Genomic DNA, 15,193 nt, shown 5'->3' on the forward strand with positions numbered 1-15,193 from the left:
GGTATTTTGTCAGGAGTTCCTGTACAGCTATTAGAACAGCCTTTTAGATTGAGAAAATCAAGATATTTCTAGATTTAAATGAAGCACCAAGAGGCAAGCCACTCACCCTTCCTGAAGCAACCTCTCTCTTCTGAGAGGGATGCTTTCCAAAGGCTGATCCTTCGCAACTGGTGGTGCTGGGGTAACCGTTTCCATCATCCCTAACTGTAAGTAGCGAAGGCCAAGTGTTGTTTTCGTACAAACATAACCCAAGAGGGCAAAACGTGAACATGCACACTCACACCATTGATGTGGGCTGTATGCCTTGCCTGAAACATGAAAGGCACTTCTCCAGACCTCAGTCTGAAAACACACTCATAAGCCAATGGAGAGATAAACAGAGCATTTAGGGCTGGATCTGAACAAGTGTGGCAAATTTTACTGAAATGGTATTGAAGGCACCTGAGTTATAACCTTTGCAATAACACAGCTGCTGTTAGAGCAGGACCTTCTCTCAACCAATGTACCCACTCTAACCCAGCTTTATCCAGGATCATGTGTTAAATCACTGCAAAACCATGGGTCAAAGTTGTTTCATAGCTTTACTCTCTCAGTAATGTGCAACATGAACATAATAGTGTTATTAAGAAGTCAAAAATAACTTAACACAATAGCTATATAAGATTTTCCGATGATCAAACTTTCCGCAATTACTTTTTGTTAAGTTCAGAAAATTAGCGTATTTGTTAATCAAATTAATTTAAAAAGTAGCTTTTAAAAATAAAAGCAATGCTTTAAATAAATATAGTCTTTTTTACAACCATAAAACACTTAGTCCTGTTAAAGGTAACACAAATACTCCACTCAAGCACAGTACTTAAACGATTGAAATGAATGCTGTGAGCACACGTGGGCCGGACACCGGGAGGGAAGAGGATGCATCGCTTCGGGACATTCTCTCTGTCCTTTCTACAGTGGCACAACGAGGCAGCCAATTCTCACAACTACCCCAAACACGTGGTATGTGTCAGGATATTTGTAGCTGCTGCACAAAGATGCTGGCATCCTGTTTTTCCCCAAGCTGTTTCTCTACACTACACCTGTAGCAGTTCTTCAGCCCTGCTTTTAATTCTCTAGTACAGCATGATAACCACAAAAACATAAGGCCAGAGCCTGCTTGCTTCATTCAGCTGACTCCAGCATCTGTGCAGAAGGTGGCAAGCAAGGTCTGACCTCTCACACACCTTGCACTAAAGCTCACATTTTGTGAAATCTGGAAAACCTTCCTTTTAATACTGGCACCACCGGGTGTTTCAGAACGGCCTGAAGGTCACCTTCAGAGTTCATGATCACCAAAGGGTATTCACAGCTCTCCCCGTAATTACAGGGCTGACTAGCTATGATCATTACTACTCAGGTTAACACCTATCAGCAAAGACTGTAGCTGCCTTGCAGATCTACAGGGTAGCAATGCTTTGTTGGAATAAACTAAATTAGCTAGTTCTTAGGTTAGTATGTGTTGTCTGGGTGTACCCTGAAGAGCAGTTTGCTAAATTCAGCAAAAATACACCTCAAATCTACAGATAATCTACCTAGCAACTTTGACCATTTAATATCCCGTTTACTTGGCTGTAATTGTTCACTAAAAATCACCTTCAGGGTCTGCAGCAAACCACCAGTTTTGTCCTCACAAAAACAGCTGTCAGTGATATTTGCTGTGGTTTGTTTGTTTGTTTAAACAGCTTAACAGTAATGTAACCTATAAGTAAAATTATAAAAGCTGGAGAGTAAAATAAAGCCCAAAACTGATACAAGTGCTCTCAATTTGTTTTGATCTTCAGAATGAACAGGCCTATTCAAAGATGACAAAGGAATAAATTAGCAAATGGCTAATGTAATGCATGAAAGGGTGCTACAGGATTTGCATGTGCGCACACACACGCACTTGCATACAGACAGCTCGGCTTCATTAGAAATCTCACTACCAGAGTTTAACTTGGATAAATTAACTGCATTAAAATACTGACATTGTGAGGATTTTAATACTATCACGCCCTGTAGAGGGCACTCCTGCGTGAATTTTTAAATGCTTTAAAAAAATAGTTTAGAGTTACTGAAATCTGTGACAAATGCACCAGCTCTGCCTCTCCTCACAGCCTCCCATTCTCATCTCCAGTGTCCTTCTCCTGTATTGCCTCCAGGCACCGTTTTGCCTTGGCATCCGCCTGCGCGCTCCCAGGTTTGCTCAGTCCGCACGACAGGCACGCCAGCTGGATCTGCTTCATGTTCTCCAGGGCTTCGTTCTTGGCGTTCTTCAGGAGATCTCCTTGGCCCTGGGGATGCACAGACATGAAGCAGAGAGTCAGGGATTGCACACATCGCTCAGGACCAAAAGCAGCAATGCTGCTCCTGTGTCCCTACAGGTCCCAGTCCCATCTCAAATCATCTCTGCCCCCCGGAAATGGGACCGAAGCCCATCCTGCGGCTCGGTGCCAGCACTGGACAGGGTGGGACAGGCACCAGACCTCCCCCACTTCCATGTCACCGTCTTTGGGAGGTAATTTCAGCCTGAAGAACTGAAGGAAGCTGTGGGAGAAGGCATTTCCTCTTCCACAGTCAAAAGCAAGCTCCTGCCACGGCCAAGGCAGTGATGGCACACGGCACCCCTCTCCCCACGCCACTGCTCCCTCCCTGCTCCCTGGCATCAGCTCCCACATGGCAATGACTGCGTGTTCCCAGCCAGGGACCCCTTGGGAGCTGAGAGACCCTGATAACCCACCCCTCCTTGCACCTGGATTTGATACCCCGCCTTGGCCCTCCTCGAGCAGAGCAGGCCCAGCTGTGCCCATACGAAACACATCATCCCAGAGCACTCCAGTGGATCCTGAACCATTTTGTTTGGGACCTTCGAGAAGGCAAACGGGAATGAGACTTCATGAACAACGTGCTGCTTCTGTATCTTCTCAGAGCATGTAAACGTGAGGCGACTAACAGCATGTCAATGCAATTTGTAACAATCGGGAAAAATGCGTTATATGAAATTTGTATTAAGAAGTTGGGGTTCAGACGTGCCAAAATGAATATTTATGCAAAATTGGTATCTCAAGTGCCATGAAGCGACCAGATTCTGGAGCTACAGGATACAAATAAATAAAAGCCAGGAGATGCATCTGGTTTTTAAAATTCAGTACCAGTAGGAACCTGAGCTCCTCTTCTCCTAATGTCACCCCAAGTACAGCTTGAAGTACAGCACACGCTGCAGCTGGTTACACTCATTTTCGTAAGGAGTGCCTCCACTGACTGAAATGTCACATCTAGATCTCTGCCACCCAACCTGATCTGCAAATCCCAGGTACTTTGATGGGCCTCCCACGACAGACACTCCAGCAGGACCCTGGGCTCACTGGAGGGGTGACTGATCACTTGCCCCTCCTTGTGTTCTCAAAACAAATCAGATGCGTTGGATGAGTCAGTGTGACACCTTCCAGCAGTGGGAGAGTCTCTGCTCTCCCTTTCCCCAGAGCCAAGAGGAAGGATTTATCCTACACCGATGAGCACAGCTCCATTTTTGCCAGTGCCTGGCACTGGACTCCCAGGGCCTGAACCCTTGTACACAGTGTTCACAACCAAGAAACAATGGTGGCTTGCAAGGCTGCAGCACTGGTAAACACCACGTGGGACACCACGTCACCCCGGGACAGCAGCCTGTGCCTGAGAACGTGATTGCTTCATCTCCCGGTGCCACGAATTTGTCCCTGCTGAATGATGCAAATCACCATCCAGATGCTGGGAATACAACTCAGTGTGAGAATAACAAAAAGCACTGGGACTGCATGAGCAGCTCTGTGCTATTTGCTATGAAGCTCTTTTGAAGGGATTTGTGTCTCGGCAGCATGACAGTTAGGGAATACACAGACAAAGAGCTTGGGATCCACTCAGCAGGCACGGTGTGGAAAAACAAAACAAGAATAATTTATGCAGCAGATATTACTTGTAGCTGTGAGCTTGCTTTTATATCAGAGGTTTTGCTCATGGTTAAAGACAGCCAGCAGGAATTCAAGAGCCCCAGAGCTGCCTGATGCACCCGGCCTACTTTGATGTCCCTCCCTGTCTGCAAATGGCACAGGAATAGTGCCAGTGCTGTAGTGACAGGGACAACACCGCCACATAAACAAAGTACATACCATTAACGACAGGGTAATGTTATCAGAAAGGGTGCATCTCCTCAATACATCTTCCATCTCTTCAAACTGCACAAATGCAGTTTTAAATAGTTTGGGTTTAGGATGAAATACCCCAGCTGCTACTTCTTACACACACAGGACCAAAGACACTAAAGACTTCACCATCAAACAGGGAAAAAAAGAAAAATCAGTGTGATCATGCTTTGCAGCCTTAACTTCTCCAAGCCAAAACCTGGCATCGTGTGTTCATGTCCAAGAACAGAAAAATCCCCTTAGTGCAAGAAGTGACCCCTCTCTAGGGTGAGGGCAAAGCTTGGAAATGTTTCTCAGGGCAGCCCACAAACTGTGTTTGTCCAGGGACTGAGACACGCATGGATGGATGCTATTTGGGATTAGATGAACTGCTTGGACAGCCTGAGTCTGCCCTGCCAAAACTCACATCCCAAGCTCCCAGAAGCCAAGGGACTTCACACCCCACGTTAAATGCCAAGCCACTCACCCTCCCTTATACATATTCTGATTTCACATTTGAGTAAGCAGGCAATTCAGATAACCAGGCAATTCAGACTACAGATTTTGTCTGAGGCAATGCACAACATGTCTTCAGGTTCCAAGAAGAAACACACGCCTCCTGAGCATACTCCCAGTATTTTGAAGACATTCTTATTTTACAGTGATCTAAAAACAGAAGTGGACTTACCAAAATAGTGCAATTCCATTCATGTACAGACCAATTGATTTATGCCTTAGTCTCCTTGTGTTTTTTATTTTTAAACAGCTGGTTCATTTGAGCAAGATGAAGAAGCAAAACTTATTTTGAATCATCTGTCATGAGAAAATTAACGACAAACTAGCCCTCTCTGACAGAGCTGTCATAATTCTAGAGACACCGTTAAAAAAAAAATCTGTGTGCATGCTCTGTTTGAAAAGCCATCTGTTTGCCTTGAAAAACTGGCTGTGAGCATAATCCACTTAAGAAGAATGTCAGCAAAATTGTGTCAACACTTTAACAAACTAAATACTGGATAGAAGCTAGAGTAAACTTTACAAGCATGATTGCATTGAAACAACCTTCACAAACCAGTCATTGTGATCATCTCTGTGCACAGAACCCTCCTGCTTGCCCTTACAAACAAAGCATCTCTCTCTCAGACAAGGAGAGACCATGACAGTCCACTTCAGCATCTATCCATCTATCTCCCTTCTGCTACTGGAATCACCAGCCTTTCTGAAAATAAATACTCGTGAGAAAGTTTAAACTCAGCAGTTGACAGGACAGTGAATTAAGCCAGAAGAGACTAATCAAGTGTTTTAACAAGAACTGATCAAGGGGTCCATTTTCATTTAGCCTTAGGGAACATTAAAAGTCAGGTTTCATACACCTAACTACAGCTAATGGCAGAGCCTCAGCACAAATTAATGTAAGAGGACAAATAATGCATCTTGTCGAGCAAGATTATAAGCCTTTACCTTGACAGGTTAATACTGCTTAGAAAACCCATAATCTGACATGGTTTAAAATATTGTTCAGTTCCCATGACAAGCCATGAAAGGTTTTGAGAAGCACAAGTGGCTCTAGACACTGGCAACGGCTGCAGATGGGACAAATTCCGTGTAGTAATAGGTTCAGTTGTTTTTTTCCAAATCAAATACCAAAGTTTTTATGAGTCAAGATGAGAGCTCTATAGCCAATAGCCAACTCTGGGGCTGGGGAAAATAAAAGCTGGGTTAAGTTAGTGGCAGCATTCTCTGTTCAACTTCACAATATTATTTCTTATATACATGTTGCATGTGTGTTTCTACATAAATATAAATATATGGGCATGTACACTAATAATTCCTGTTTCTCTGCTTTGCAGGGAACACCCTACAACACACAGGCCAGGTAGTGGGCACCCCCAGCACTGGGGCCCCCAGTCATGGCGCTGGCAGCTCCCACAGCAGCACCAGGGGCTGCAGCAGGACCCTGCCGGCCAAGACTGAGCCCAGGCAGGAGTGAACTGCACTGCCAGTGCCCCACAGGAGTGCCTTGCACTGCTCCTGGTGAAGCACAAAATCCCACGCTGAGCAATGGGGCTTTCCTGGCCTTCCAAACTGGCCGTGTTTCCAGGGAGGCTGAAGCAGTAGCTGTGAAAGCCATTTTCTAATCTGCTGCTTGCTAAAGCAGACAGTTGCTTATCTCCTGAGCAGACACATTCTCTGACAGCATATTATGGGAGCTTTTCTCTCCAATCCTCGAGGGCTGAGTAAATACAAACAAATAACGGAGGTCTTAACACCCATCCCACATCATGTTCATGATATTACTGTCATTTTTTAATTTATTCTCAAAGAATCAAGCTCTTTCATTACTATTTAATCACAAAATAAAATCTCCAGAGGCTTCCAGTGGATGCCAGCGGGTGGCTGAAAAAGCCAGACACAGTCAAATAAAACAGCCGCAAGCACCGCGCCACTCCACATTTCAGAGGCAACACAGGCAGGGAAACAGCACTGAAAATCTGTGCCAAGGGACTCCAAATGCTGGAGAGCTGCTCTCACATCGGGATGCTCTGTGTGGAGGCAGCATTTACTGCAAGGGATGCATTTTCAAAGTGTCAGAGTAGGACTAATTGTGTTTAATATTAATAAGGAGGCACACAATTAAATCATTGCATATGGCTTTGGAAATGTAATATTGGGTAGGAAACCATTAATGAAAAGATTAGACTGTTATGTTAAACTTATTTTAAAAAAAGCAGATATCTTTCCATGCCTCCTTCAAAGTTAAATTTGGGAACAATTGATTTGAATTTGATTATGATACATTCACATTTCCGAACAGACTACTCCAAAAACATAGTGTTGCTGAATCAATGCAGACTGTAAAAAACCCATCCTTTTCATTATTACCACAGACAGTTTGTCAACAGCTTTGCTTCATTGTCTTTGACAGAGATCATAATGCACATGTTGGCATGAAAAATTACTGTACACAAACATTAGACACAAAGCTATAATCACTTCTCACACACTGAAAAATAAAGGATTGCAAAAATGAGTTACACCACAGGAAAAGCAGGGTACAAATGTTACTTGCCAATTTATCTTTAAACCCTTGCAGAAATTCACTTCCTGCCAGGAAAATAAAAAGGCCACAAATATAAAAGATGGCACTTAAACGGCATTCCTTGTGCTACTGGTGTATCATTTGAGGTCTGGGTTTTGGCCACAGCGTCTCACTTACCCATTGTAAACCAAACGCAAGAGCTTGTTTCTAGCTGAAACCAGCAACAGCTTTGACACCGAGTACATCGGGTGATCCGACCGAGTGCTCACTGGGACCTGAGTCATCACATTTTGCAGGATGTGCTGGTGATTTCAGACATCAAACCCAGCACCTCATTTTGGTTTATCAGCATGTTACTGACAACCAGAGACCTTCCCTCCCATTTCCCAAAGTAGGGCCTAGCAAAAATTTGCAAGGAAACAACGGAGAATCAATTATATCACACAGAGAACAGATCTGAGATGTATGGAAAAGAAAACATCCACCTAGGGAAAGGAAGTCACCAATATATATATATAAAGTGCTAAATCTCTGTAAGCAAGAGCAGCAAAGCATAACTACTGTGGAATAGATGATCGTGCGCAGTTTCGACACAAGGTTACATGATAAAACCAAATTAAATGATCTAAGGTTGTGCCAAGTAACAAGATCAGAGCTGTAGGGCTGATCCGCTCAATGCACTGTAGGCAGCAGCTGGGACACCCAGGAGAACAAGGCTGAGGATGGTGACAAAGAGGAGGAGATGGATAGTTAACAGGAAGAATCTCCTACTAATTCTGTGTCTAACCCAAATTATTCATGTCATTTTTTTTTTTTTTTTCCCCCTCTCCATTTAGTTCATGAATCAACCATATGGATGCTGGCTCCAGGCTTTCCTGCCTGTCTCTCATTGCACAGGGGGCTAAGCAGGTAGAAACGCAAGCTCCTTTTCCCAGGAAAAGCACCGGGAAGCACAGAACCAGCCCTGACTGCTCTGTATGTCCCAACTGTTTTAATCCTTACCCAGGGAAAAAAATCCTGTTTGCACCAGATATTTGCACGAGCCTCAAAAACAAAACCACACCTGCAAGAAGCACTCAAGGCCTGGGGACACTCACTGCCTCGCCAAGACACTCAGCCCTAAGGTGACACATCCCAGGCAGCAGCCTCCTGCCAGCAAGCACCTAAGGACAACTGCTGGGACAAGAGCTAAGGAGCAACAGCCTCTGCAAACACCATTTACAAAGCACAGTGCCTTTTTCAGTGCAGCTAGTTGTAAGGGAGAGAGGACAACACCAGCATTATTCCAGGCGGCCGGGAAAATTCACAAGGCAATGCCAAAACATATAAAAGCAGAAAGGTCTCTTAGTAGTTCAAGGGAAAGCGGGTAGGAATCTGGGTTAAGGCACTTGCACAAGGTGCAAGTTCATTCAGCCATGCCTTGCCCTAAGCACCCAGCAGGTTCCAGTGGATCAGCCTGATCCTCTTCGAGACACAGATCTCTCTAGGTGTTCAGATACCATAGCAAAGGGACACGGAGGACGTTAATAAAAATTATTAAATATATCACAATAAAGAGAATGAATCAATCAATAAATAAGGAGCAAAGTAAGCAGAAATTAGAATGGGCCCAACTGGTAACACAGCCCAAACGTTCACCTCGCTGCTGGCTCGAATGCCATTACACACCATGGGCTGTACACAGCCAGGGGATGTGTGACTGCAGGTGGGTAGTCTGACCCAGGGATGGAGCCTGAAGCTAACCATGTAAATGTGGTGTGTTAAAAACAATATTTGTATTACCTGAAAACCAGTTCCATCTGATTTTAATTACTTTTATTTAAACTCCCAAGCAATCTGACAGTTGTTCAGTATTAGGCTGTCCCATGCAAAACCAAAGCTTTTACATTGATTCCACTTGCCATTTGCCTCTCACCCCAAAGGTCTGCATTAGAGAGGATGACCTAAAGGGATTTACAGAGCTGTTCTGCATGAGCCCAGTTAGTTTTCTAGGAGGCTGGTGACAGTTCATTGCACAGCCAAGCAGTCAATCCCAAAGCATGTGGCATGACATAAATGGCTGGGAAGAGGGAGCACTGTCTCTGCTGGTACGGCACTCCCTTGAAAAACACCCATACCATTTCTTGCCTTCTTTTCCAGCTGTTGGAAAGGTGCAGTTAAAATCCAACTGGCTGTGCTGGATACCAAGAGACAGCCCCCACTCCACCACACTGGGCAAGGCTCCCCATTTATTACAGAACTGCCAATCCTCCGCTTGTATACTCCCAAATTATGTGACATAGGCAAACACAACCCTGAGAGCAGCCTGGGAGGAGGAAATGAACAAAGAGAACCTCAATGAGAACAGTCAGGCAATTACCAAAGAAGCAAATACTTAGAAAACCTTCTGATTCTGGCTGCTGGCCTTGCCAGCACGAGGATATCACTGCTTTGTGCAGCCATGGCAACTTAGGAGCGAGGGTCTGTACTTGTAATTCTCTTACAGGATTTGCCTAACAAAGACATATATGGCCAGCTTGCTCTCAGACTCAGTTGAGTGCCCCCCAAACCCTCGATCAAAGCCTTGCAAGGAATTAACACCGAGAATTTGTTTGAACACCTAAGTGGCAAAAGCACTCATCCTATAGCCTTCCCTATTGATCTTTTAAAAAGAGCTCTTCACTGAAATCCAGGCGTTCTTGCAAATCGATTGCACTGTACGGCTACTAATTTATTCCTTCGAGCAGGCATTTTTATGTATAAAAAGAGTGGGCTTTTATTTTTATTTTTTAAATAAATGCCTATGCTTCTATCTCACACGGGCATTTAAATTAAATTATGTTATATCAGGCTGTCAAAAGCAATGAACGCGAACACTGACTGTAACTGTGCTGCAGCAGGAATTTGCTTTCAGAAATAATGCCATTATTGTGATGTTAGCCATGTGCTGAGCAGTTCAGCTGCCTGTGTCTCTCTCAGGTACTACATCAGGCAGACAGTTTGCAAGCACAGCCACAAATGTATGGACTCCGGCTGTCAACCCCTCCATGCTAGGAACCCACCTTTTTTTCTGGTGTAAGCTTAAAATCACAGGGTTGGCTGGAAGCCAAGGAATGCACAACTAATACTAAGAAAACCCCACATCTCTGAAGAAATGTGGGTACTGTTTATTTTTGATACACAGCCATGAAATGAAAATTGAAGCTGTATGTCCAGGCACTTATTTTTCAGTCCTCCTTTCATCACAAAACCCTATTTCTCACAGGTACCAGTGCCAGCACTAATTGGTAACTCCAGTAAGGTCCAGAGAGTCCCAGAAAAACAAAACAAGGGGAAGAAAGACGAGGCAGAAAGTGCATTTTTTTTTTTCATTTGATTTTTTTTGAGTAAAAGGACCAGCTGCAGGAAAAGAGACGTTTTGCAGCTAATGAAAGACCTGTGAAAGGCAACCCCCAAGCAAAACATTTGGCTGGCACCCCTTGCTCCCTGGTGCCCTCTGTGCTGACTCTCAGATGCACAGGCTGCAAGCACAGTTAACATCAAAATCATGTCCTTCACAGCAGTGCAGCCAGAAAAATGTCCCTTAAGTTCATCAGAACCTGGAAAGGGTTTAGTGGCCAACTCTGAGCTGACTCTGTTTTAGCTGAAGACAACAAGCATCTGTGCTGGTTTGGGGTTTTTTGGAGGGAGGGAGTGTTGCAGCCACGTCACACAGTCACTGCTCCTCTCTGAATTGCTGGAGATACCAGCTAAAAACCTACCTACAAGCTGTGCTTAGTGCTGACTTGAAATAATCTAATCAAGAGGAAATACAATTGTGCCAGTCAGAGAAGAGTGTTTGTGGCCAGAGCACCCTCAGCAGTGCTCCCACATGCAGCTAGCTCCTAAGGCTCTGCTCCTTTCTGCCTGCCACAAGCACGAGTGCCTTAGCAACTACGTGGTTTGCAAATCCTGCTGCTGCAGTGGCTGCTGGCCAACACCACCAGCTGACTGGGCCATGGGAATTTGCAGAAGCCATCCAAGCTCCCTATTCCTACACCCCCAGATGGAACAAGATGCCCCTCTGCTCCCTTCATGCTAGGAGCTGTGAGCAGCCGGTTTCTAACCTGTTCACAAGCAGCACAGGCCACAAACAACTTTATGCTGAGGCAGAAAGCTTTAAGCTGAGACCAAAGCCTCCAAATCACACAAAGGGTTAAGTGCCAAAGGAAAAAAACAGCACAAACCTAGGAGGGAACAGGTGCTCAGGGAATAGGATCCCTGAGCAAATGCTCTGATTCACCTCACCCCTGTCCAGGGATCAGCCCTGTCATTCTGGTGGCCCGCAGTCAAAGGCAGGTTCTGTGGTGAGACTGGACAGTGAGGTCAGTAAAAGCAGAGCTGAGCCACCCTCTCTGCTCGTGTTCTGCCAGCCACTGGCTAGAGAGGCTCCTGGGGGCACAGAAGCCACGGGCCTCACGCAGTAACAGGGCTTGTTTCTCCTGAGAGAATCCCAACCCTGCCTTCCCAGTGCAGATGTGAAATCAAGTACAAACAGCAGCAGATAGGGTTATTTTTGTAAGCAGAACACTGACTGACCCAGCAGGCAGAGAGCTACTGAAAGGAAGCGACTGAGAGGGGAGGAGAAAATCAGCAGGGGTCAGAAACAGGCCTGGGTGGAAGTGAAAAATTTCTGTCTCTGTTTTTTAGAAGGATGGGAATGGAAACACACAGCAAACTGAGTGAGCCAAGCACAAAAATTTGTGATGCAGGATAGGGGTAGTATTAATTTACAAATCCATTGCTCCAAAATGTCAATGAGGGAAACCGAACAAGCATAGTTTACAATCCATTACAATACTATGCCACAAAAAATATGAGGTTTTTCAGCTAAACTGAACTGAATTTTTAAGCCATTGTTACAGAGGGCTGTAATAATATCTCTACAGTTAGTGGGGAGGGTTGGAGAAGATGAGTTTAGACTACCCAGCATCCAGCCACTGAACTACCTCCGGAAGGAATCTGTCCTGTTGCTGCTGGCAGCCTCCAGTCCCAGCCTGTTTATCCCAGACTGCTGAATAAGGCTGCTCACATTGTCCAACTACCACCACCACCAATGCCCAAAAAGGTAAAAACACTTTTTGGAGGGCTTTTCTATGGCTCAGCTCCTCCCCTCTGCTACATGCACCAGCATCCCTAGGTCACCACCCCATGGAGCAAGAACCCAGGGAACAGAGTGAGAACTTAATTGCAATTATCACTTCCATTATTGCTATTCAGAGCAATCACAGTCTCTCCGTCAGGCTCTTCCTGCCAAATCCAGACCTGTGTCTCATCTGTAACACAGAGGATATTGGAGAAAAGAGCTGCTAAACAGGCATTTTTAACTTACTCCTCTAAATCTGACTGCTCTCATGTAATAGCCTTTCTGACATCAGAAATGCCATCTATTTCTTTTTGTGATCTAAAAATAAATAGCAGCTGCCTCAGCACATGAATCACTGGTTTTGTCTCTGCTTTTCTCCACAAATTGATCCCACCTGTACCTGGGGAAATGACCCATAAGAAAGTGTCCTATATCTCCCACAGGTTTCATCACCTGACACTTGAAGTCATCTGACACAGGTAAAAGAAGAGTGCAGCTGTCAAAAATACAAAATTGCAGTTTCCCAACCCATTGTTCCTATAGTAAAGCTTACTTCTACCCACAAGTACTTGGGACTCTGATTTCCCCAGCTCCTGTGCAAGGTTTTTGAAATGCCTGCCACATTTAGGGCTTACGGGGTCTACCATAAGATCTAGGGGAGAATAACTGCAAGGCAAATGCCTGGTCTCACTGAACACCCACAACCTTCACTTTATGCAGTTTGTGGCTTTTCACTGCTCCAGCCCTCCCTGCAGACCCATATTTCCAATAATCACACATGTAAACACAGAAGTCTTTAAGCCACAGCCTTCTACTCCTAGTGGCTCCAGACAAGAAAAATGAATCAACCACCATTGAGGTAAAGAGCATTTTACTTTAACCACAACCCTCAGAATATGTAGTGATGTGGATGAACACTTTTCAGTGTCAGGAGGCAGCAATGGAATCTAGACTGACACAATGAAAGGAGGAAGGTTGTGCAATCACTCCCTGCTGGATTCAGAGCCCAGCTCCCATGACTCATATACTCACACAGGTACAGAAGAAGTCAAAGGTCCTGGCCAACAACTGCATTATGCACATCCTGACAGGTGGAGAGAGGATTTCTGCCAATGCTCAGGAGGGAGAAGGTGAGGACTCGGCATTCACACAGATGTGCCAGCCCTCAGCTCCAGCCAAGCACTAGGGCCAGGTACTGCTCCTTTATAAAATACACTGCTGGAGTTCACTGAGGCCACTGACTGTGCCAGGGAAAGCCCAAACACCATCTTAGCAACTGCTCAGGAGGAAGTTTCAATCCAACCAGCAGCTTTCATCGCCTCTTGAGCTCCCCCGAGGAACTACCCTAATTTAGATATCCATTCCCCCACAGGGAGCAGGTTTTGTAGATGCTGGCACATAATTCACACAACAAAAGGGGCAGGCAGCTTGTCATCATTTGCAAGCTCTGGGAAACTGTATGTGATCCGCTGACAGGAGCTGTAAGGAGCTCCAAATATACCACAAGAGTAATTTTTAGAAGACGTTAAACCTCTTAGCACACACCATTCAAACTCAACTGTTTCAGGTGAGTACCAGTTACAGCTCCCTGGGAATGGCATAGCACAGACTTAACAATAAGCAAATGCTGGAAAAAAGCAATGTACAAGCAATTCTCTCGTAATGTCCCCGCCATGTACAAATCAGTGCCCTGGTCTCTCCCTGATACTCAGCAAATTCAGGAAGTAGCTGTGGGCGGAGGCTCCCTCATGGAGACTTACCATGGATGCCTGAGAAGCAGAGCCCTCTGCCCCCTGGCAGAGGCCTTCAGTGGCATGAATAAACATCCAGGAAAGGTAGTGTGGGTCACTGCCAACCCAGGAAGGAAAAGGCCTCTCCGAGCCCCTCGGTGAGTGCCAGGCTTTGGGGCAGTGGCCCTGCCTGGGGCACTCACCCAGTGCCACCTGAGGGCTCAGAGCAAAGGCTCCCAGCCCTGCAGCACTGCCTGAGCCGTGTGGGCAGGGCTGGCAGCCTGGCTTGGGTTACACTGCAATCCAGAACACCTGACAGAGGCAGCTGATCCTTTTCTCTTGCTCTTTGTTAGAACAGCCATTGACAGATGGACACTAGAAATGTGTGCATTTCTGCAGAAACTCGTACTTTCATTACCGTCTTTTTAATTCCTCTGAACAAGGCCACGTTGTCAGATCGGCACAAACTAGATTCCCGATTTCCTTGTCTTCAGGTTGTGTTAATTAACTCCGCTGCAAGTACAGCAGGCTTTGATATCCATGTCTCAGATAAAAACATCACTGTTGCAGGGGAGGAGGGGGTGGTGGCAGAAGCTGCCTGAGTTCCTGTGCCACCTGCAGTTTCTGCCTGCACTGTCTCTTCCAGAGAGTGGTCAGTAAAAACTGACCCAGTTTTTATACCCAAGCAATCCTCCTCTGGTGGGGAACCACCTACATTCGTCCACCTTTTCTTCACACCACCTCTCCTCCTCCCACTGCTTCCCCTTCATAGTACCAACTTTCCAGCACAATTTTGCAGTTCTGCCCAAGCACATATGTGCAGGAGTAGCTACTTCTCCTCAAAAGATGAGGATCTTCAAGAAACTTGTAACCCTACCTGCTGATTTTTCAAATAACCTCTTCATAGGTGGTAATCTTGTTGCTGCACAAAACAACATTCAGAGAACAAACTCTCCTTGTATTCCACCTGAACATTATTAATTTACTTTTCCAGTTGCAGAGTCTTTGGACTGAATTACACACCCCCTCATGAGAAGATGGCCTTCACATCCAGGTGACAAAATCCCTGCCAGGCTGGCAGAGAAGACTGGCATGAGCAGCACAGATGGGGCTCAGGCTGTGATAGGTCTGCCCCAAAGGCACAAGC

At 45.5% G+C, this 15,193-nt stretch overlaps 1 protein-coding gene across 1 annotated transcript in view; it reads right to left on the reverse strand.

Annotated features, from left to right (window-relative positions):
• Positions 1-567: 567 nt before the first annotated feature.
• Positions 568-15,193, reverse strand: part of PLCL1 (phospholipase C like 1 (inactive)) — a 184,205-nt gene continuing 169,579 nt past the window's right edge. Inside the window, exon 6 of the mRNA XM_040070094.2 lies at positions 568-2,312. Within this exon, the coding sequence (XP_039926028.1) occupies positions 2,130-2,312 (183 nt within the window). The 3' untranslated portion in view covers positions 568-2,129. The remainder of the gene's footprint in view (positions 2,313-15,193) is intronic.

This window comes from Hirundo rustica, chromosome 7, assembly GCF_015227805.2.
Source record: "Hirundo rustica isolate bHirRus1 chromosome 7, bHirRus1.pri.v3, whole genome shotgun sequence".
Taxonomy (NCBI): domain Eukaryota; kingdom Metazoa; phylum Chordata; class Aves; order Passeriformes; family Hirundinidae; genus Hirundo; species Hirundo rustica.